Below are 21,962 nucleotides of genomic sequence, written 5' to 3' on the forward strand. Positions count from 1 at the left end.
GATAGACTGCAGGTCATAACTTCTTACCTGAAGTTCAGTTCACCTGACACGCGGACCGGCGGCCGCTTCGGGTCTCTCCTCTTGCCTCCCTTTTCCTTCATCCACCTGCTGGCTTCCACCACTTGCTAATGTTATTGAATCTGTGGAAGCTCCGCGATATCCACCACACGAAGTAACGAGTAACGAGCCTATCTAAATCCCAGTAACGAGTAACGCGTTCCTGGTTTTGGCATAATAACTAGTTACCGTGCTCGTTACCACAATAATAACGTAGTTACTGTAACGCGTTACTTAATAACGCGTTAGTCCCAACACTGGTTGTGACATGGATCCATCTACATCATACGCCTCTTTGAAATGCAGCAAGTGTTTTTATCCATGGAATAATTTTAATCACAGACTTTCAGGGACAAATCACTCACTATGCTTCTTGTTCATGATTCAGGGAACTTACTGGTGGATATACCTTAGGCTACAGTATTTGTGAGAAAATGTGCCCTGCATTTATTAGCTTATTAATAGGGCTTCTGCTTTCCAAGGACCTCCAAATATGCACGCTTAATCAAAAATGACACATTTGAAATAATACAATTTTATTTTATTCATCAGTGAAAATTGACTGTATCAAAGGTGATGTAAAACAAGGCTTAAACATATGTAAACAGTGGCAGGAGTTTTCAGGAGGAGTCAACGGCATTGGCAGCTGTAGGTGGAGCCTGTCTCGGTCAGGCCCTCAGTCCTCCGGGAAGTCTCAGCACTACTTGGATAACAGACATATGCTGGATTCCATATTCAGACAGCGGCTTCTTGTCATCATCCAGATTCTTGTCTGTGAATATCAGCCGCAGATTCCCATCTAACAAACACACAGAGCGAGAGAGAGAGAGAGAGAGAGAGAGAGAGCGAGAGAGAGAGAGAATAAGTAAATCTTATTCTCTCTCTCTAAATAAATCTATAGCAAAATGCTACTAAAATGCTTCTTATCAATAAATAAATAAACAAAGCTTCATAATGTAGCTTACTTTTCTTTGGATCCTCCGTAAGTAGCCTCAGTGCTTACTTAAAATATAGTATCCGCGAGCAAGAAATCTAAGTCTTGATCCGCCACAACAAGTTAAATATCTTTTTAAAAGGAAATTTTGGAACAACCTGAACAACATGAAACCAAGATTCCGAAAATTACACTGAGCTCGTTCATCGTGTCGATAATATAACGTAGGCTAATGAGTGTTTCGGTGTATTTACCTGCAGTCTCCGGAAACTTCTGTCTTATTTTTTCCCTCAGCTGCTCCACTGTCATGCTCTTAAACTGCTCCTCAGTGTTGCTCAGGTCGACGGTCACCTTCCCACCCCTCACTCCAGAAACCACGACCTGGTACAGCTTTCCCATTCTGTGCGCTCCCTCCGCTTCTGCTGCGGACACTAATAAGGTACTTCTGGGTCTGACGTCACAGGGCTGAGTGTTCACTTTCACTTTCATCTAAATGATTGTTTTTACCACTCATGCGTCTTTTTTTCTTTTTAAATTTTACATAGCTGTATAAAAAGTGGGTTGGATATATTAGATTTCCTCTACAAAATGCTAATTCAGCTTTTTTTTTGTTTTGTGAAAACAAACAAGCGATGAAAAACAAATCTTTTAACTGTGTTTGTGAGAAGCATGTTTACCTATAGTGCCCGTGCTGTGCATCCCTCACCATTCACACACTCAATTGTTCAGTGTGTAAATGCATTTCCTTTTTGGATGTCACACTCTTTGATAGCTGGAAATCACCTGATATGCCAGTTCATGATGAGTGGGTGTGTTTCTTTACCAGCTGTTTCCTTCTCATACGCATTTCATTACAAGTCAGGGCTGCAAAAAAAAACTTTGTATAAATGCCACTGTAAAATAACGTAGGCTATTTGTTTATTTTTATCACAATTATTTATTAGCATTAAATAATTATTTAAAACATTAAAAAGCTTTAAAAAACTGCTGCCCTCACAATCAGTGCTAAAGAGTAAATAAAGTGAAACAAACACAGAAGAACACAGACCTGCTACAGACCGTTATTTCACGTGACTTCTGGTAACTGCTGGGGGAAACTGAAAGTTAAAAACAAATCTTGGTGCCGTCAGTGGTGATAACACGGTAGCCTCGGTGTTCACTTCACTTGACTGCGGAAACAGAGCTTCAGAGCAGAGCAGAGCGCTTCTGAGCTAAAATGACCGAAGAGAAAAGATACGACCCCAGAGACACGACGCTGAAATTCGTCAACAGGCCCGATGATCTGGATCCGAAATAAAACTGTTTAGTAACCATCATTGAAGTCCCTTCATTCATGTCTTCTCTTTTTAATAACTGTGCATTATTTTATTTGGAATTATTATTATAAGTGCACTGGTTATCTTAATTAAACCAAATGAACCGGCATTCCATACACAAGTTTTAATTTTGTGCTAAATTTCGGTCGGAGCCTTTGAGCAAAGTAGGTTCTCTTTAATATCGTGCACGCTGTACCTCACTGTTTAGTTCACTGTCTGCGCTTATTGTTGTTTCTCTCAGCTCCAGAGGAAGGAGACCAGGGTCTCAGAGCACAGAAGTCCTGCCGCCATGCCGTCACCCTTCGCTCACTGGGTGGTGTCGCAGCCTGTTGGATAGGTTCTGAATAAAGTCATTGGTTTTATTTAGTTTTACTTTCAGTTTTCTACAAAACTGCGCTACCAAACAAAATGCCGCACTTTAAAGAAATGGTGCGAAGAGTTTCAGAAGTTAATTAATAATTTAAATGAATAATTAAAAATTAGTAAGGTTTTTAAAACAAGGGTATATTTGTAGGCTCAAATTTTAGCTGGCATACCTTTTTAAAAATTGGGAAGTGGAGTGAATAAAGAAAAAGCTCTTATTGTATACCATGTAATCAACACAAAAAGAGGGAGTTGTTATATACAGTTAAGCCCATAATTATTCATACCCCTGCCGAATTTTGACTTAAAGTTACTTTTGTTCAACAAGCAAGTTCTTTTTTGAGCAGAAATGACACAGGTGTCTCCCCAAAGATAATAAGACGATGTACAAGAGGCATCATTGTGGAAAAAAATATTTCTCAGGTTTTATTTATATTTTAGCAAAAAGTATCATGTCCAGAATTATTCATACCCTTCTCAATAATCAATAGAAAAAAGCCTTTATTGGCTATTACAGCAATCAAACGCTTCCTATAATTGCAGACCAGCTTTTTGCATGTCCCCACAGGCATTTTTGCCCATTCATCTTTAGCAATGAGCTCCAAATCTTTCAGGTTGGAGGGTCTTCTTGCCATCACCCTGATCTTTAGCTCCCTCCACAGATTCTCAATTGGATTCAAGTCAGGACTCTGGCTAGGCGACTGCAAAACGTTAATGTTGTTGTCTGCTAACCATTTCTTCACCACGTTTGCTGTATGTTTTGGGTCATTGTCGTGCTAAAATGTCCACTGGTTCCCAAGGCCAAGTTTTTCTGCAGACTGCCTGATGTTGAGAATCTTCATGTATTGCTCTTTTTTCATGGTGCTGTTTACTGTGATTAGGTTCCATGGTCCATTGGCTAAAAAAACACCCCCAAAGCATTAGGTTCCCACCACCATGTTTGACAGTGGGGATGGTGTTCTTTGGGTTGAAGGCTTCTCCATTTTTATGCCAAATGAAGGCAACATCATTGTGACCAAATAATTCAATTTTTGTTTCATCTGACCATAACACTGAAGACCAGAAACCTTCTTCTTTGTCCAGATGAGCATTTGCAAAGGCCAAATGAGCTTTGGCATGCCTTAGAAGTGCCTGGAGAAGTGGCGTTTTCCTTGGTCTGCATCCGTGGAACCCAACAGTGTCCATTGGACTGTCTGCCTTGAGACATTGCCACCAGCAGAGCCCAGATTCACCAGAATGGCCTTGGTGGTGATCCTTGGATTCTTTTTCACCTCTCTCACTATTCTCCTGGCCAACACAGGTTTCACTTTTGAGCTCCGACAACGTCCTCTAAGATTTTCCACAGTGCGGAACATCTTGTATTTTTTAATAATACTTTGCACTGTAGCCACTGGAACTTGAAAACATTTGGATATGGCCTTGTAGCCCATTCCTCACTTGTGAGCAGCCACAATGCACAGCTGCAGGTCCTCACTGAGTTCCTTTGTCTTAGCCATGAATGTCCACAGACCACCTGCAGAGAGCTGCTGTTTTTCACCTGTTGAGTTGATCAAAACAGCTATTTCCAATTAATCAGGGTAATTAGGATGCTTTAGAACAGCTTTGACTATTTGGAATGGTATGGAACTTTGGATTTTCCCAGAGACTGTGACAGTTTGTAAAGGGTATGAATAATTCTGGACATGATACTTTTTGCTCAAATGTAAATAAAAGCTGAGAAATATTTTTTTCCACAATGATGCATCTTGTACATCATCTTATTATCTTTTGTGAGACACCTGTGTCATTTCCAGTCAAAAAATAACTTGCTAGTTGAGTAAAAGTAACTTTAAGTCAAAATTTGCCAGGGGTATGAATAATTATGGGCTTAACTGTATATGTATTTGTATCTGTATTTGTATTTGTTGAGGGGGGGAAGTATTTGTATTTGCATTCGAGTAAAATTCAAAATAGGTGTAAAAATCCAATTTTTTGCATTACACTTTAATTAATTTTCTAGTGTACGTATTCTTTAATTATATCCATTATAATAATTATGGATATGCAATATTAGTTGATGTTTTTCCATAAATCCAGCAATGAACATGTAACAAGGAACATCATTGAAAAGAAAATAACATCCATTGCCTCATCCATGGTTAAAACCAACAACTAGTAAAATACCATTGTGAACATTATGAACCCCACCACCACCCGTCCTTGTTGGAGGACGCTGAACAGACAGTGAAACTGACTTGCAGGGGCAGAACATGGCTGTGATGATGAATTGGTGCTGGTGGGGGGATTGGCAGACAGTACCAGGAATAAGATGCTTTAAGTGCATGTGATTATGCATAACAGATGTTGACAGATGTTTGATATCTCTGCCTCTGCTGATTTGACTTTTCCGCACATTACATATCAGTTTGGTTTCATCTGCAGCACTGACTGTAAAATGCTTCCACACAGAACTTGAGTTTTTTTGGCTGGTGGAGGACCAAGAGGTGGCTCAGCAGCAGCAACAGTCTTTTCTGCAGGATCTGATATCGTCGTGTTGGTGGTGTTCCCAGATCATCATACTAAATGTTGTTCCAGGATCAACATTGCAAGTGACCAATCAGAATGTTGTGACGTCATACTTTTGCGACAAAAAACTGTACTTAAGCTGCGAGAAACCGCCTCTGTCCAACGATCAATGGACCCTGACCCTAACCATAACCCTTTAATAAACGGTAAGCAGAACTGATATTGTCCTTGGAACATTGGAATTTCATAAATGGCTTGGCGCAAAAAAGAATAACGTCACAACAATATGATTGGTCACTTGCAATGTTGAACCTGGAACAACATTTTCATGATGATCTGGGAACAACACCAACACGACGATATCAGATCATCCGTCTTTTCTATTTGGTTGACCAAATCCATGTGGGGACTTTCAGCTAATTTAATGAGTGACGGTAGTAATGCTAAGGTTAACTGGCCTATATCTTGCTGTCTGCATAAGACAGAGTAACTTAAATGTACCAAATAACTCGCACAAGTGCATAAAATTCGACACAACTACACAAGCATTGTTTATACCGAATGTTAAGGTTACTCTGTCAACAGGTTGGACGGAGGGACTTTGGCACTGGAGAGTGTGGCTGAGACTTTCATCCTGATCTGTTCTGCTTCTGTCTGTGATAATTTGTTAATCCGTATGGCAGTTTCTGTGGCTGTGATGAGGTCCACTATGGGCAACTGTTGCAGAGAAATGGCAAAATTGAGTCCTTTGGCTAATACTTTCTTTTCAGGTTCAGTGAGATTCTGGTCTGAAAAGTTCTTTACCCATTTCTCCTGACTGTCTTCAGGTGTGTTTTCTTCTCTGAGTTGTGTAGGTTCAGAATGAGGAGTGTGTGTTTTAGAAAGCAAGGTGTGAAATTTCACAGCCACAGAAACCGCCATACGGATTAATAAATTATCACAGACAGAAGCCGAGCAAATCAGGATGAAAGTCTCAGCCACCCTCTCCAGTGCCAAAGTCTCTCCGTCCAATCTCACAATACAAGAAAAGAAGGCCGTCGCTTCCCTGAGCAAAGACCACAACATCACTATATTACCAGCTGATAAGGGAAGGTGCACCGTGGTCCTAAACACTACAGATTACCACACAAAGATCACTACTCTCCTCATGACAACAATACCTACGAAGCCTTAAAGCGAGACCCCACAAGCAGCTATAAAAAGAAAGTTATAGCTTGCCTTCAGGACCTTGAAAAGGACAAAATCATTGATCGCCTTACATATCACTGCCTTTACCCAGGGGACATAGCTGGACTGGCCAGCAGCGGCTGCTGGTGATTTTTTGTTTTTATGGGCCGATGGATTTTTTTTTTTTTTTTTAGGAAGGATATATATAATGAAAGGTGTTGGATTGGCCAATTGGTCATGATCGACTCTGGGCTGGACCAATTACAGCCGAGGAGGCCGGATGCACCCTCCCCCTTGTTTGGCAATCTTATAGACGAACTAAAGAAAATGGAGAACAAAAAAAGGAAAGGAGGTGTTTATGAAAATATCACTAAATCTTAATTAATTAATGATCATGTCTCACCTCTAGTGTTCTTGGTCTTAATTTAAGGTTTCTACCATGTGTTGTAGATAGTTCAGGAGGTTAACTCGACCAAGCAGTCTTTTTGTTTCCGCTATGTACTGTTTAAAATCCAGAATAGGGAGGATGGTGTAGGTTTAAGTTTATTAGATTGATACATATATACCAACAAGGCAGTGTACATCAAAGCAGTTGTTTTCATGCAAAGGCTTTATGGTTTTTCCTATAGCGATTGACAGATGACGTGACTTTCGCGCATTGCATGCCAGGAACTCGTGGCAAAACAATCCAAGTACCGCATCAAATGCAAGCATTTGCAGCACCGCAAAACGTTCATTCTCCAGTTCCAATACCTTCTTGGTTTTTCTTTGCCCCCCAAAAAAGGAATGTACAAAACGAAGGAGAATAATGCCGGACTGTACAAAGACAGACTCGACGAAAAGGCAAAGAAAAGATATGAGGAAAAAATCAAAGGAGTGAAAGGGTCAGACCCTTATGAGCACACAGAGTGGACAAAAGGTGTTAGCGTGCTGCCCAACTTTCACCACGCTCAGATTTATAATTATACGGTTCTTGGAGTGAGTGCATACACTCATGAAGTTTAGTAACTTCAGGTCACTGCAACAAGCCCAGGTACAGTTTACCGACGGATGGGTACAGGACCTTGAAATGCACCGTGTAGAACGAAAGACCATCGTGTGAACAAAGGTAAGTTTACCAGTCTCACAAATCGTCGTCATAAATACACATTCGTTAACCGTTTATTAATATAACCTTTGAGCTCAACGGTAATTAATTAGTAGTGGAAATAATTTCTGGTACATTACAGAAATGTAGCAGTGACAATAATATTGTATGCTGTAATCGTACTGGACAATTAGTGATACAAAACAACTGTTTTATCCTGTGAATAAAAGTATATGTTTTTGTCAGTGTACTATGGTAATAACAGAAGCGAAACGCAATATTGTGTCAGGACAATTCACTATTTTTGCACAATAAATAAAGGAGCATAGCGAGACAATTTCTGTTCAGCGCCAGACTTGCTTGTAACCTATATCACCAATTATGTTATGAAAAATGACGTATTAACTACTACAAAACACTGACCTTTGTGGGAATGCTTGGAGCAGACTAACATGTGAGCTGGAGTGTTCTGAGACGTTATATTTGGTATATCCAGACCATCCCGTCGGCTCTTACTTCGGAAACATGGCTTAAAAAATTTCTCTTCAACGACGTAATCCGATAAAAAAAAAAAAGATCTCTTTACCCGTCGGCTTCCCGTGGCTGTCATGTGACCGGCTATTGCAGTTAATAATACAACAGCTTCTTGCCATTTTTTGGGTTTCTTTTTATCGCTGTGTAACTGAGTTCAATTGAAAGCCTGCGTGCGCTAGTACCTCTTGCCACGGGTTCCCAGAATCCTTTGCGGTTTTACCCCTGAATGACGTCACATTTTCAATCTCTATCCTGGTGGGCCGGTCTCTAATCAAAATGCCCGGGCCGATTTTTTGTCCCAGTCCAGCCCTGCCAGGGGATGCCATACCCTGCATTTACTTACTTCCTAAAATCCACAAGGAAGGGGTCCCACTCAGACCCATAGTCAGTAGCATAAACTCAGCCACTTATAACATTGCAAAACACCTTGCTACCATCCTTGCACCTCTCGTGGGGAACACCCCACACCACATCAAGAACTCCACCGACTTCACCGACAAGGTCCAGAAACTTACCCTGTACCCAGATGAAACCATGGTGTCCTTTGATGTAGTCTCTCTCTTCACTTGCATACCCACCATGGAGGCAGTGGAGACTGTCAGGAAACGACTACAAGAAGACAGCTCCTTGGAAGACAGGACCAACTTCACACCCGATCAGATCTGCACACTGTTAGACCTCTGCCTTACTACAACATACTTCAAATACAACGAAGGCTTCTACAGACAAAAACATGGCTGTGCCATGGGCTCATGGGCTCTATTTCAGTATATGAATTTAGCCGAATGTAACATTTTTTTTAAACACCTGTCCTGTCTGCCTTTTAGGAACAGTAAGTTAATTAAAAATGCAACACTGACATCAGTCACCCCTTTTGTGAGGATGTGATAGAACATTTCGGAAGTACAGGAAAAATAAGTTGAAATATATTCAAACATTTATTTTTTAAACTACATACTACAGACAAAGTCAAAGTAAAATTTATTTATATTGCACATTTAAAACAACAGCTGTTGACCAAGGTGCTGTACATTTAAGATAATTAAAAGAGATAAAAACATAGGAAGACACAATAAAAATGAAGAAAAAGTACTATAAAATGAGAAGAATAAGACAAATAAAAGTAGTACAAAACTCATTCTGATTTAATAGCCAAGGAATAAAAAGTCGGTTTTCAGACGGGTTTTGAAAGTGTCTAACGTTGGGGAAGTTCTGATGAAAAGGGGCAGTTTGTTCTACAATTTAGGAGCAGTCACACCAAAGGCCTGGTCTCCTCTGTGCCTTAATCTGGACCTCGGGACAGTTAGAAGCATTTGATCCACAGATCTCAGTGATCTTGCTGGAGTGTACCAATTTAAAAGATCAGAAAGGTATTAGGGTCTTTGAACTGTAGGAGGAAGCCGGAGGACCGAGAGAGAACCAACGTAAACAAAAACATGCAAACTCCACACAGAAAGACCCGGTCTGATGGTGGAATTGAACTCAGAACCTTCCTCATGTGATGCAAGATCAAGTGTAGTATCATAAAACATATGTTACATAAAAATTCTGAAAGCTAATCAAGCAAACTTGGGCTTATTGTTACAAGACACGCTTTTTAGGCCACATTTCACACAGGCTGCATTAGCTTGTAGATTTGTAAACACGATCATCAACATTAACCTTCAGTTATTTTAATAATTTAATGGACCTTTTACCCCAAAATCATATGTACATCTTTTTCTTTTTGCCTGTTGTACTGTTCATTGATCTAGATTTCGTTGGTGTAAAAACATTCACTGTAGAAGCATACTTTTCTCTTGATAACAATGGAACAATTACAGGTTTAAGTATTTTTCTTTAAAGGACTTCTATTTAGTTTAAATTACGTACATTTCAAAGTAATTGCTGGAAAGAATGTTGTCAAACTCTGTGCGGAATTCAGGATAAGAACAGTAAGTGCACGGTATATGAAGGGTAGCGCCACAAGTATCACCAACAGGCCTTCTTCTGAGCCCAGTTTCAGCGTTAAAGCACACAAGAATTTTGTCAACACAAATGACAGAATACCCAGTGCAGAAACGCAGGATTTTTTCAGCTTTAGTTTCATCAGCATTTTTGACATAATGCTGAAGATAATTAAAGGTGGTATGTTCTCTTTGAGACAGCACCATGTTTGTTGTTTCAAACAGTTGCAATACTCTTTTGCCTGTGGCCTTCTTTGTCTCATACAGAGACAAAACACTTTCCTTGTCTGACAGTCTCTGCTGTAGACATGCCATAGGTGTGGAGAAGCAATCAACTATGTACTTTGGCTCTTGCAGAATGGCCTTATGAGCCATTCTTTCAATGGCAAGTTGCATGTTGTTCTTAGGGGGTAGGGAGTGGGAGCCCATCCTTGTGAAAAGGTCAAGCAGGTCCTCTTCATCACTTTCACCCATTGTGCCCTGGAGAGCATTTTCAACTGCTGATCTCTCAACAGGAGCAATGTAGTTGAGAAACGATGTCATCAGGATGTCTATACTGACTGAGTCAATTCCATGAAGGCAGGCTAAAATGAAAGCCTTTGATAGCCTCACTGGAATGACACCATGATCTAGTAATCCTTTCACCCAAATTTGACCAACCGCTTGCCATTCAGCCTCACAAAAGTCTGGCCTCAGCCTTGGAACTCGTTCTGTTTCACCTTCACACTGTTCCAAAAATTGCTCCCAAAATGCAGTGTAAACCTCCCTTGACACCCCAGCATCATCAATAGCTCTTTCATTGACAAAGTCCATCTTTAAAGTCACAGTCATTATGCTTTTGTCCTTAAATACAACCAAAAGATCTTCAACAACCTTTATCCTATGAATTGATACACTTCGAGGACTTTCTGGACTTCCTGAGTTGCCAGTTGAACTTGATGGAAAAAGTTGCTTGCTGGACCTTAAAGGCAGACCTTGTGCTATGGAATTCAGTCCATTGTCCTGAACACAAGACAAAACATACAAATGGCATAAAAAACACAAATTAATTACACAGATAACAAGAGAAGTGTGAACACACGGGGGACACAGCTGACACGAATTAACATGACGCCACAGAAGCACAACTAGATACACCGAACAAGGAAACACAAGACCTTTACAATAAAACAGGAAACAGAGAGACATGACTGCCCTGAAGCTGTTTCCACAAAGTTGGGCGCATTAAATTGTCCAAAATGTCTTGGTATGCTAAAGCATTAAAAGTTATTTTCACTATAACTAAGTGGATTATTGAATGTGGACTCTTTAGTAGTAAAGAAATTTCATGGCCTTTTTGCACAGGTAGCATCCTATCAGGATAGCAAGCTGAAACTGACTGAGTTCCTAAGAGTGACAAATTCTTTTACAAATTACAAACTATCACACAGATGCACAAACTGCAACATCTTTACAGTATGTAAAAGGTTTTCAGAGTTGCCTACAGTGATAAATCTTACCTGTGGAATTTGGGCTGCTCCCTCATGTATGACCTGCATATTTTGTATGGCCAGGCTGCGCATCTCCTTGACCACTTCAGCAGCAGCATCTGGGAGATGAATTAGAAATTAGGTATGCGAACATTTCATCTACTCACTACGAAAACCAGTTAAGTATTTTATTTTTTAAAAAACAGTTTGTCCTTACCTTTACTTTTTCTGTAAAAAAGAAGATATGCACTCTGGGATCTAATGGAAAAAAAGCATTTAATTCATTTTCAAATAAATCTAAATGTATGGCTTGTGTGTTACACATAACAGCATTTTTGTAAATCCAGTTTTTGGACTTTGTTTTATGTGTCTTCATTTTCCCTGTGAAGTGCATTGAGTTTCAGTTATCATTGCCGGGGTTTTGCAAACCAGCTAAGTTCTACATCTACTCCACTATTTGGATGCTAATTTTGCACCATTTACTCTCTACCAGTCATTTAAGTATCTCAATTACTTATAATTTTGCAGAAGTTTTACAAATTTTAAAATAAATTTTGTAATTCAATATTATTATTGATAAAGCTACACAGAAAGTGGACATTCTGCATATTGGGTATTTCAGTATATTTTAAATATTATTTAATACCACCTTTTACTTTTTACAAAACGCTTGTTCTCCATTCTCTTTCGCTTATCCTTATCAGAGTTGCGGGGGTCTCGAGCCTATCCAGTCTACCACAGACAAGAAGCAGGGTACATCCTGGGGAGGTCTCGAGTCTATAGCAGTGCTCTTGTTTTGCCACTTTACAAAATTATTTAATAATAAACAATTTTCACAAACGATTCAGGCACCAAAAGAAAGATAGCTGTACATGCCTTCAGTGCTTATTTCCTGCATTGTATTTAGTTCTGATCAAGTACTCTTTGAATGGAGCATGGATTAAAGAAATATTCTACATCAATAGCATGGTATAATATTGTTGAATATGTGACAGGGTGTATTTAAGTGAATACCTATGCCTTGATCTATAGTATGTGATGTACAATATATGTACATATATTGTATGTATGTATGTATTCATACCAACTTTCAAGTAATATTTGAACTACAATGGAAAAAATATATACATTCAGGGAAAAAAGCACAAAAACTTACCTCTCGGTGTTATCCAGCTGGAATGGCTGATAGACAAGCTGATGATGGAAAAAATAATCAAGCATAACATGATGGATCTGTCTTGCCACTGTAAGGCATACAAGTAATTGTGCAAAACAGTGATTTAGGAGCATGTTTTAGTATCAACAGTGAAAAAGTTATCAGTCTTACCTCTGTGACCCTGGTATCATTAAAATTATGCCATCTGTCTCCGTGTTCCTCCTGCATCTTGATTGTTGCGGTGTAATGTCCACCTCTCAGATCCCCAAAATGATCCACAACTGCATACAGTTCATATTTCTGATTCTGATCACCAAAGAAAAAATGACAGCCATCAGAATGAGCAAAGACGATGAAAAGGATATTGATTAAATATTAAAATATACTATACATGTACCTCTGGTATGTGCAGGGTTTCAGGAACCTCCACAAAACAGTTGATTTTGATGTATGACATGCATTCATAGTTGAACTCAAACCTCTTCAGCAGCAGACACAAAACATCTGGATGATGCTTTATTACAGCTGTCTGAATGAAAAACATTCAATTAAATTATATTTTATTAATAAAGCACCAAATCACAACAACAGTTGCCTCAGGGAACTTGTCTGTTCCCAATACATGTTAATATGTTTGAGTAATTGTAATTAATGAATCATAAAACAATCAAAAACTTTTCTTTAAACTCACCATAGTAGCATCAACTTTGTCACCACACTGCTCACAGTACATCTGATTTTCTCCACAGAAATCTGAAGTTTTAAAGAACTCTTCAATGCCCTTCACCTGAAAAATGTTATTTAAAATTAGCTCTGACAAAGATGTGCCTACCAGTGAAGTGAGGTGAAGATTTCTTCCTTGAAGAAGAAGGTTTTTAACATGACCCAATAACTTTATTAAGTCAGACTCAAAGGTTAAGATGCAATGTTTAAGAGAAAAGTAAAAAGAAAAAAATCTAACGAGTACACATATACACATCTTCTCATGTTCATATGCATCAAAGGAGAAGTTGATTTACACAATTTTTAGTCAAACTAGATACCTGATATAAAATGGCCATTATTTTCTCTGTTACACTTAAGCTATACAATTAGTTGGAAAAAGGCAGATTTGAGGACGAACCCTTGCATGACCCTCCAAAATTTAATGAGAATTTCAAAATTTAATGAGCAAGAGCTGGGATATCTGGTTCAATTTAGTTATCATCTTGGGTGAGCTGTAACAACTGATGCCCAAATATTACTGTCTAGATTTTAAAAATCAAACTATTTGGCACACTGATTTACATTTTATTTTATTTATTTAGGAATCACTCAGACTCCTGGTGAGACAAAGCGCAACACAGAATCCACTTAAGCAAAGCAAAATATTTTCCTGACACTGATGACACTGATGGATTTAAATTTTAATCCCTTGAATTAAAACCTAAAGTGTGAACTTCAGTCACATGGACTGTTTGACCCACTGTGGTGATGTACAAAGGCAAAACTAGATAAATTGTGTATTTTTAAATTAAATAAAGCAGTCCTAAATCAATCATTTAGACAACCCAAAAGTTATTTTATAGGTTTTAGGTTTTATTATGTAATCTGTACGTAGGCCATGGTACTTAACATGGTTCAACAACTTCATTTTTATAGCACTGTAGCTACAGGAATTATCATGTCAGTACTCCACACAAACAAACCGTTTGATTTATGCAATAATGACGTGTAAATGATGTATACTAAAATAGTAACAAAGTGATAAAGTGTAACACATTTTATGCAGTGGAAAAAAATGAGTCTTTTCTTTTTTATAAAAAGTGGATAAAATGAAAGTAAAACAGTTATTATTTACTGAAAATCAGAAAATATTATATATCTGTAATTGACAAAAGCATGTAAGGTCAAAACAATTTCTCACAGCTGTCCTATCCTGGCAGACAGAACATTTTGACAAGTTTGCAACTTGTCAGATTCTTACCACACTGTAGTCTTCACTCCAGGAAAGATGAAGATACCAAAATGGTGTGTCTCCATCAGTCTGTATATGACCTTTAGAACAGGTGGTCTTGTTTGCTAACTGACCGTGGAAGATCTGAAAATACAGATGCACAACAATCTGTTCATTTCCTTTCAGTTATAATTAGAAAGAATTTGTTCACAACAAAAGTTGTTCAAAGCATTGTAAGGCAAAGACCACACAATTAAAAAGTGATATATTGATCCAGTGTATAGATATAGATACCCTTTGGCATCAATGAAGACCTTACCTTTGATGCATCAGGACTGGTCATTCTTAAAATCCTCTCAAAGTACTCTGCAGCATTACGCTGTTCATTCACTGTGACAAATGCATATAATTCATATTTTTTTAAAAATCATTTTGTAATTTTACCCTACAATTTTCCATTTTTATAATATTTTAATAATTATTTTAAATTATGTATCATTTTTAATTATTTTTAAAGTTATACAGTGCTCAGGAGTTTACAGTGTTAAAAAGGTTTTGTTGTTCTGTACCTTTGTCGATGCCCAGCTTCTTTGTTATTTTATATGTGTATGCTGTATAGTTCTGTAAGTCAACAAATAAGGCTTTCAAATCATCATCAAGGAATTCAGAGTGGGGATTTTGTTCGGAGTACCTACACAGGAAGTAAACATGAGTGATTAACAAATGGACCGTAAACTTCATATATGATAAATACAGAATCACGCTTAAAGCTGGACAACAAACTTTTTCACAGCCTCTCTGAAGTCTTCGGTCATGAACAGCACCTGCAGCACACTGTTCAAGTAACATGTGGATCCTTGGTTCATCAGCCCATGGTACCTGTTAGCTGATGGGAAGAGAGAATGCATACAAAGAAGATATATATTTAAAACATGAGCCTGGATCATAAAATACCCATAGAGAATAAACCAAAAACAGTTATTTTATCATTTCTACATTAGGGGCTTAACTGTTTTTTTTTTTCAATGTTAATATTACTCTAAAGCATCTCATTTGTCAATTCCAGTCAAATTCAGTCATTTGATTTGGTTGGCTGATTGGGAAAAGCACATACCAATTTGTATAACGTCCCAAAATTTACAGTGCAGGGAAAAAGAGAGCTAATAAGTCCAAAGACTACCTGTAAACCTCCAAATGATATTACATTGACCCAAAGATTGGGGGTATCTAAGCTCGGAGCATTGCCAGGAGTATAATGCCCTCAGTAACTGGTAAACTACAACAGTTTGGAACAAGCAAAACTCCCTTTAGAGTCCAGTGTCTGTCCACAGGGGCGGTCCTAGCCTGTTTGGTGCCATGGGTGAACATTCCCTCTGACATGCTGGGGCAGCAGGTTAAGGGTCACACACACAATAACAGACAAAATAAACAGATCCACAAGACCAGTGATGTTGTGGGGATGGAGCTGGACTCAGTTAGGGTGTCTGAGAGGCAGATGTTGTCCAGGATAAGGTCAATGTTGGATAATACCTCCCACCCACTCCTTGACATGCTGGTTAGTCACAGAAGCACGTTCAGTGAGAAACTGAGATTACCAAAATGCCCCACTGACACAGGAAGTCATTCCTACCCGTGGCCATCTCCCTGTACAATCTAATGCACTGCTGCAATAGTTACATCCTTTTTTACACACACTCTTTTCTACTCTGTAATATTCTTTTCAATTTTATTGATATTTATTTATAATCACCTCTGTTAATCATTGATATTTATAATTGAGAGATCTGTATTAGTACTATTTCTTAAATGTGTAAAATCTGTAACATGATGTATTGTTTGGAGTTTAGTCTGTTACTATTTTTTACAATTTCTTCTTGGAGGAACTGTAACCCACATAATTTCCTTAGGGATTAATAAAGTATTCTGATTCTGATTGTTTCAGGATGACCTGCCATTATCCAATGACACATCTCCTTAGCTGTATCGTTTGCTCGTTTCTCCTCCTCTTCTTTTCTATTTTTTCTAAACTGAGCACCTGATGGCTATATGACATTAACTTGTCCATCTTCCATTGGATTTAATTTTGCACTCCAGTATGAACACCCATCCCCCAACCCGAGGATCACCTCAACATAACCTAATAAACCTACACCTTAGTTCACAGATTCACTTTGTCTAGGGTTTATTTCTGGGATTTGGCACAACCCAGGATTCAAATCATGAATACATAATGGGCTTGGATTGACAACATTATGAATGAAATCTGCTGTATTTGGAAGCAGCCCCCCCCACACACACACACAGGTTGTGTGTGAGACTTTAAATCATCAAACTGTAAATTACGAATTTTAAATTGTTATTGATCCCTTTACCCCGAGTCCTAAAGTGCATATTTATTTTCTTACTCTTCTTATATTTATTGTTCGTTTACTTGCACTGCTGTAACTGGAGCCTCGTCGTCTCGTCTCTCTGTATACTGGACTACATGTAGCGGAGATGACAATAAAGTTTACTTTGACTTCAGCAGCGAGCAGGCGCACCGAGGGCTCTCGCGCTCACTTTTAGCATATAGAATTTCGAAAAAACGAAAAAAGTCTGTATCATAATGTCCGGTGTTTTCGTGTTTGTTGGTTTGTTTTTATTTTATTTTGCGAGTTGGTTATTAGATGCTGCTCCAGCCAGACAGAGAATCCCCCGCCGCCCCGCCCTCTCCTCCCTGTGAAGCAGCAGGCGCACCTCGCAAACGGAGGGCGCCCTTACTCCCAGCAAATGGGCGATAGAAAACCGATCGGTGCCTATGCCATCCCCAAAATGCGCTGGCATGATGTCGGGGCAACATGGGTGCGAGCAACTTTTTTTTTGCCGATGCCCGTGAAGCCGCCCCCCACCAAGATGCCGCCCTGGGCAACCGCCCATATAGCCCCTATCAAAAACCGCTACTCTCTGTCCAAACTAAGTAATCAACCTAGTGCAGGAAATTGGTTAGAAAAAGAATCTGAACATAACCTCAGATCCCGGGAGAGATTTGTGATTCAGCAATGTTCTATCTATTAAACATTTATGATGATAAGGATGTTGATGAAAGCTAAATGAAAAAAGGCAAAAAGGAAACATCGAAATTCCTGTACGCTGGAAAAATATCCATCTCCAACAATACGCCTGAGGATGAAAACAAAAAACAAACAAACAAACAAAAGAGCTTTAAATATTTTCTGAAATCTTACCCAGAGATGTATTGGTGCACTGTCCGTTCATTTTCTGTGCCGTCCTGCAACCACTTCACTGCTGAATAAACTGCTCCTTAAAAAGAAATAAGCCGCATTTTACCGGTTACGCTAAGCAACCACTAAACAACAACACATAGAATCCTACCTTCCGTTTAATTCAAGGCATTCCTCCGGATCCTTCCGAAACTACTTAGTTTATTCCCGACACAATCTGCGATCTACAGATCCAGTGAATTTAAAAGCCCCGGAATACTTTCTCTTTCTCTTCGGGTCTGCAATGTTGCATACATGCTGTGTTGGAAATCTCGAAATTATCAAATTACTACTTTTTTTTTCAGAAACTTATTAAAAATGTGAATGCAGCACACCTAATATGTCCTTACACACAAACACATGTGGATTAACCCAGGGCCTATTGCACTCCTTCGGCAAGTTAGGTTTGGTAATATATTTTTCAGTTGGGATGTATTGGAAATTCACATAAGATCATGAAGGCAGCATATGAAGTAATTGAACGAAGCAGTGCGAAAAATATCCTACGATTTTCATTTTTGCACAATACACAGCTTATAATTTGACTGCATGCTTCAGTTCAGCCATTTGATTAATGTTACAGCACCTCATGAGAGAACGAACATGGTGCAATAAAAGTAGTTTTAGAAGTACATTATTTCCCAAACACTTATATTTTATTACAGTTATTTCAATTTATTTGAGTTGGGTTAGGAGTTGCCACCTCAGGATGTAGTCTTGACCCACTAATTGTATTGAGGTGTGTTGCAGTAGGGACACATTTAAAGAGTAAATAAAGTGAAATACAGATGCAAGAAGACAGACCAGCGTTGTCATGTGACTTCTGGTAACTGCTGGGGGAAACTGAAAGTAAAAAACAAATTCACTTGACTGCAGACACAGATTGTTTATCCACGGAGAGGACGGAGAGTTTCTGAGCTAAAATGACCGACGAGAAAAGATACGACCCCAGAGACACGACGCTGAAATTCGTCAACAGGCCCGATGATCTGGATCCACTACGTAAGAAATACAACTATGTAGTTATCATCACTGAAGCCCCTTAATGCTGCTCTTTTTAATAACTGTGCGTGATTTGGAATTATTATAATAAATGCACTGGTTATCCCAATTAAACCAAATGAAGTAGTATTTTATACAAACATTTTACTTGTCCGCTAAATTTCCGGGGTCGGAGCCTTTGCGCAAAGTAGGTTCTCGGGCAAGCACAATGTTGAGTTCACTGTCTGCGCGTATTGTTGTTCCTCTCAGCTCCAGAGGAAGGAGACCAGGGTCTCAGAGCAGAGATGTCCTGCGGCCATGCCGTCACCCCGGAGTCGCTCACTGGGTGGTGTCGCAGCCTGTTGGATCAGGTACTTTCCAGGTTCCGAATAACGTCATTGTTTTCATATAGTTTTACTTTTAGTTTTCTTGTCTAAGCTTGAGTAGGAAAGGTTTTGGTTTATGTCTGTATCCAGACATCCAAATTTTATATTTAAATGTTGCTGATGGATTTATAATATTAAATAGGGAAATACAATGACAATATGACAAGATAGATCATCTGATCTTTTAGAAAGTTGTCACTCAAATGTGAAGACACTACACTAACCCTATAACCACAGACACCACACATACAGACTGGGAGGTCTCCTTTAAAGGATTTTCACCCTCCCTCTCACTTTGAACCTCAGTAGTTCATGGTGAACATGTCTAAATGCACTGACCTGCTATTACTGTATTTAATGGCTTCTTATTCAATGGTACTATCGATTTTTTATGGTGAATAAACACATGAACAAAAGGATTTTCTGTTACATAAAAAGGTATTTAAGAAAAAACTCTCAGTTTATACCATGTAACCAACACAAAAAGTGAGAAAGGTGTTCATAAATGGGGAAATTAAATAACTCATTAAAACACACACACACACACACACACACACAATTACATGTCTTTACATCTTTAACATCTTTCAGGGCCAGTACAAATTTAAGTGCCCAGCTCTAAAGGATGGTACGCTACAAAAGTGTGATGCAGCTTGGTCCTACCAAGAGGTGCGCAGGCTGGCAGTACTGACAACAGAAGAGATGGAGTACTTTGAAGAGAACATCGCCCTCCTAGCTGCCACAGAGTACTGTGAATTTAAAACTGTAAGTGTCCAAGTTAACCTCATTTAGTTAAGAGTTTAGTAGAGAATGATTGCTCCTACAAAACAAAAGGCTATTTTGGGGATAATTTTCTTTGTTCCCTGATTTATAATCAACAGCAGGATCAACACACTGAGCTGTAAATTTAATAAATGATCTCAATCAAAACCGCCTGTGCTGTCATGAAGAAAAAAAAAATAGACGGAAATGTTCAACTCTCACTCTCGTTCTCTATGCTGTAACGGGTAACACTGCAATTGGCCATAATTTGGCTGATAACTTGATAAATTACTTTTTTGTTAGAAAGAAAAACACGTTTAGTCTTTTGTTTATTTAAACATTTATTTTGATAAGTAAAAATAAAAGCTGAAAAAAATTATTTTGGACAATCAGGATAGGCCCATTGTTGACGTAAGCAGGTCCAGGCCCCTTAGGCCCACTCACAGTGCTCAAACTGTGCTTAAAAAAGGTAGCATTTTCACATGGTTAAGTGTTTCAGAAATGATTGAATTCTTTAAATGTATATTTACAAGTAATCCTTAAAAAACAGGAAAATGTAACTATAAAAGTATTTTGGTTAAAGGTGGTATAAATCTAGTCATTAATCTTTGGTCAAAGCAGTGCCAGCAATTCCGCACTGCTCTTAGTCATCATGATAAAAACAAACTAACTTGGTAAGTTTACTGCACTGATGTGAGGATAATATTAATCTCATCAGTTTCAGTCATGTGACTCTAAATAAAGAAAGTTTATATCCAAAAACACTGAACTTCTTGAATGTTTGTCATAACAGTGTCCTGGTTGCAAAACCTATGTGGAGAGAGAGGACCTGACCAACCTTAATGTTCAGTGCACAATCTGCACTGCAGACAAGAAGAAAGTGTGCCAGTTCTGCTGGCAGTGTTTGAAGCCATGGAAAGGCAGCGCTCCACGCTCTGACCGCTGTGACAACGATGGATGCATCAATCATGACCTCGAACTTCTCAAGAACTGCAAGACTACCGCTCTCCCTCAGGTTCAGGGGGTCGATGCCTGTCCCTCCATCCGGGCCTGTCCCACCTGTGGTCAGAGGGTGGAGCACGACAAATCAGGCTGCAAGAACATCATCTGTCCTCGCTGTCAGAAAGAGTTCTGCTTTGTGTGTCTGAAACTGACTCCTGAGTGCTTGAAGACAAGTTCTTACTTCATCCCCTGCAGTGATGGTGTAGCTCCCAGACAAACATCCATACCTGTGTGGCGCAGAAACTAAGACACAGCATGCTCTCTGAGTCATTACACATTATCCTTCTCTCATGTTAGACTTTTTCTTTTACATTTCATTCAGAGAATTTCATTGAGGGAAGTCAAAAGTTTTACATCCTGACTTGCATTAAATAGTGGTAAACTATGTTTGTTGTATCTCTTCTTATGTTGTACCGCAGAGTGTTTTAAAATAGTTTTCTTTGAATTAATCTCTGTTTAATAATAGTTAGTCAATAATCAAATCACTCAATAAAGATTCCTTCTAAATAAACCATCCATCCATCCATCCATCCATTCGCATCCGCTTATCCTTTTCAGGGTCGCGGGGGGCGCTGGAGCCTATCCCAGCTGTCATAGGGCGAGAGGCGGGGTACACCCTGGACAGGTCGCCAGTCTGTCGCAGGGCCAACACACAAGGACAGACAACCATTCACACTCACATTCACACCTAGTGACAATTTGGGTTATCCAATTAACCTATCCCCTCAAACTGCATGTCTTTGGACGGTGGGAGGAAGCCGGAGTACCCGGAGGGAACCCACGCAAACACGGGGAGAACATGCAAACTCCACACAGAAAGACCCCGGCCTGAGGGTGGAATTGAACTCAGGACCTTCTTGCTGTGCGGCAACAGTGCTAACCACCGTGCCACCGTGCTGCCCTAAATAAACCAAATACGCATTTAGTGTCTGACACAAATAAGTACATGCATATATGTGTTAAATCAGTTTCAGCTGCTTTGGTGTTAATGAAATTAGCAACAGGTGGCAACCACCAAAGTAGGAATGGTTTTACTGGTGGAGGCCGCTGACATTTTTCCCTCCCCGTGTCATCCAACTGCTTTTTTTTTTTTTTTAAACT

At 39.1% G+C, this 21,962-nt stretch overlaps 2 protein-coding genes across 2 annotated transcripts; one reads left to right on the forward strand and one right to left on the reverse strand.

Annotated features, from left to right (window-relative positions):
• Positions 1-8,921: 8,921 nt before the first annotated feature.
• LOC102080986 (uncharacterized) lies at positions 8,922-18,006 on the reverse strand. The gene is made up of 12 exons (XM_005454438.4): positions 17,695-18,006; positions 15,254-15,356; positions 15,040-15,161; positions 14,790-14,860; positions 14,501-14,614; positions 13,226-13,321; positions 12,932-13,063; positions 12,706-12,840; positions 12,535-12,572; positions 11,596-11,636; positions 11,409-11,497; positions 8,922-10,911 (listed from the first exon to the last, which is right to left on the reverse strand). The coding sequence occupies exons 1-12, from the start codon at positions 17,723-17,725 to the stop codon at positions 9,823-9,825; spliced, it is 2,061 nt and encodes a 686-aa protein (XP_005454495.1). The 5' UTR covers positions 17,726-18,006; the 3' UTR covers positions 8,922-9,822.
• A 559-nt stretch (positions 18,007-18,565) lies between these two features.
• Positions 18,566-21,369, forward strand: LOC100693263 (probable E3 ubiquitin-protein ligase ARI5). The gene is made up of 4 exons (XM_013273915.3): positions 18,566-18,732; positions 18,982-19,082; positions 19,689-19,862; positions 20,653-21,369. The coding sequence occupies exons 1-4, from the start codon at positions 18,654-18,656 to the stop codon at positions 21,106-21,108; spliced, it is 810 nt and encodes a 269-aa protein (XP_013129369.1). The 5' UTR covers positions 18,566-18,653; the 3' UTR covers positions 21,109-21,369.
• The last annotated feature ends 593 nt before the right edge of the window (positions 21,370-21,962 follow it).

This window comes from Oreochromis niloticus, linkage group LG3 (genome assembly GCF_001858045.2).
Source record: "Oreochromis niloticus isolate F11D_XX linkage group LG3, O_niloticus_UMD_NMBU, whole genome shotgun sequence".
NCBI lineage: Eukaryota > Metazoa > Chordata > Actinopteri > Cichliformes > Cichlidae > Oreochromis > Oreochromis niloticus.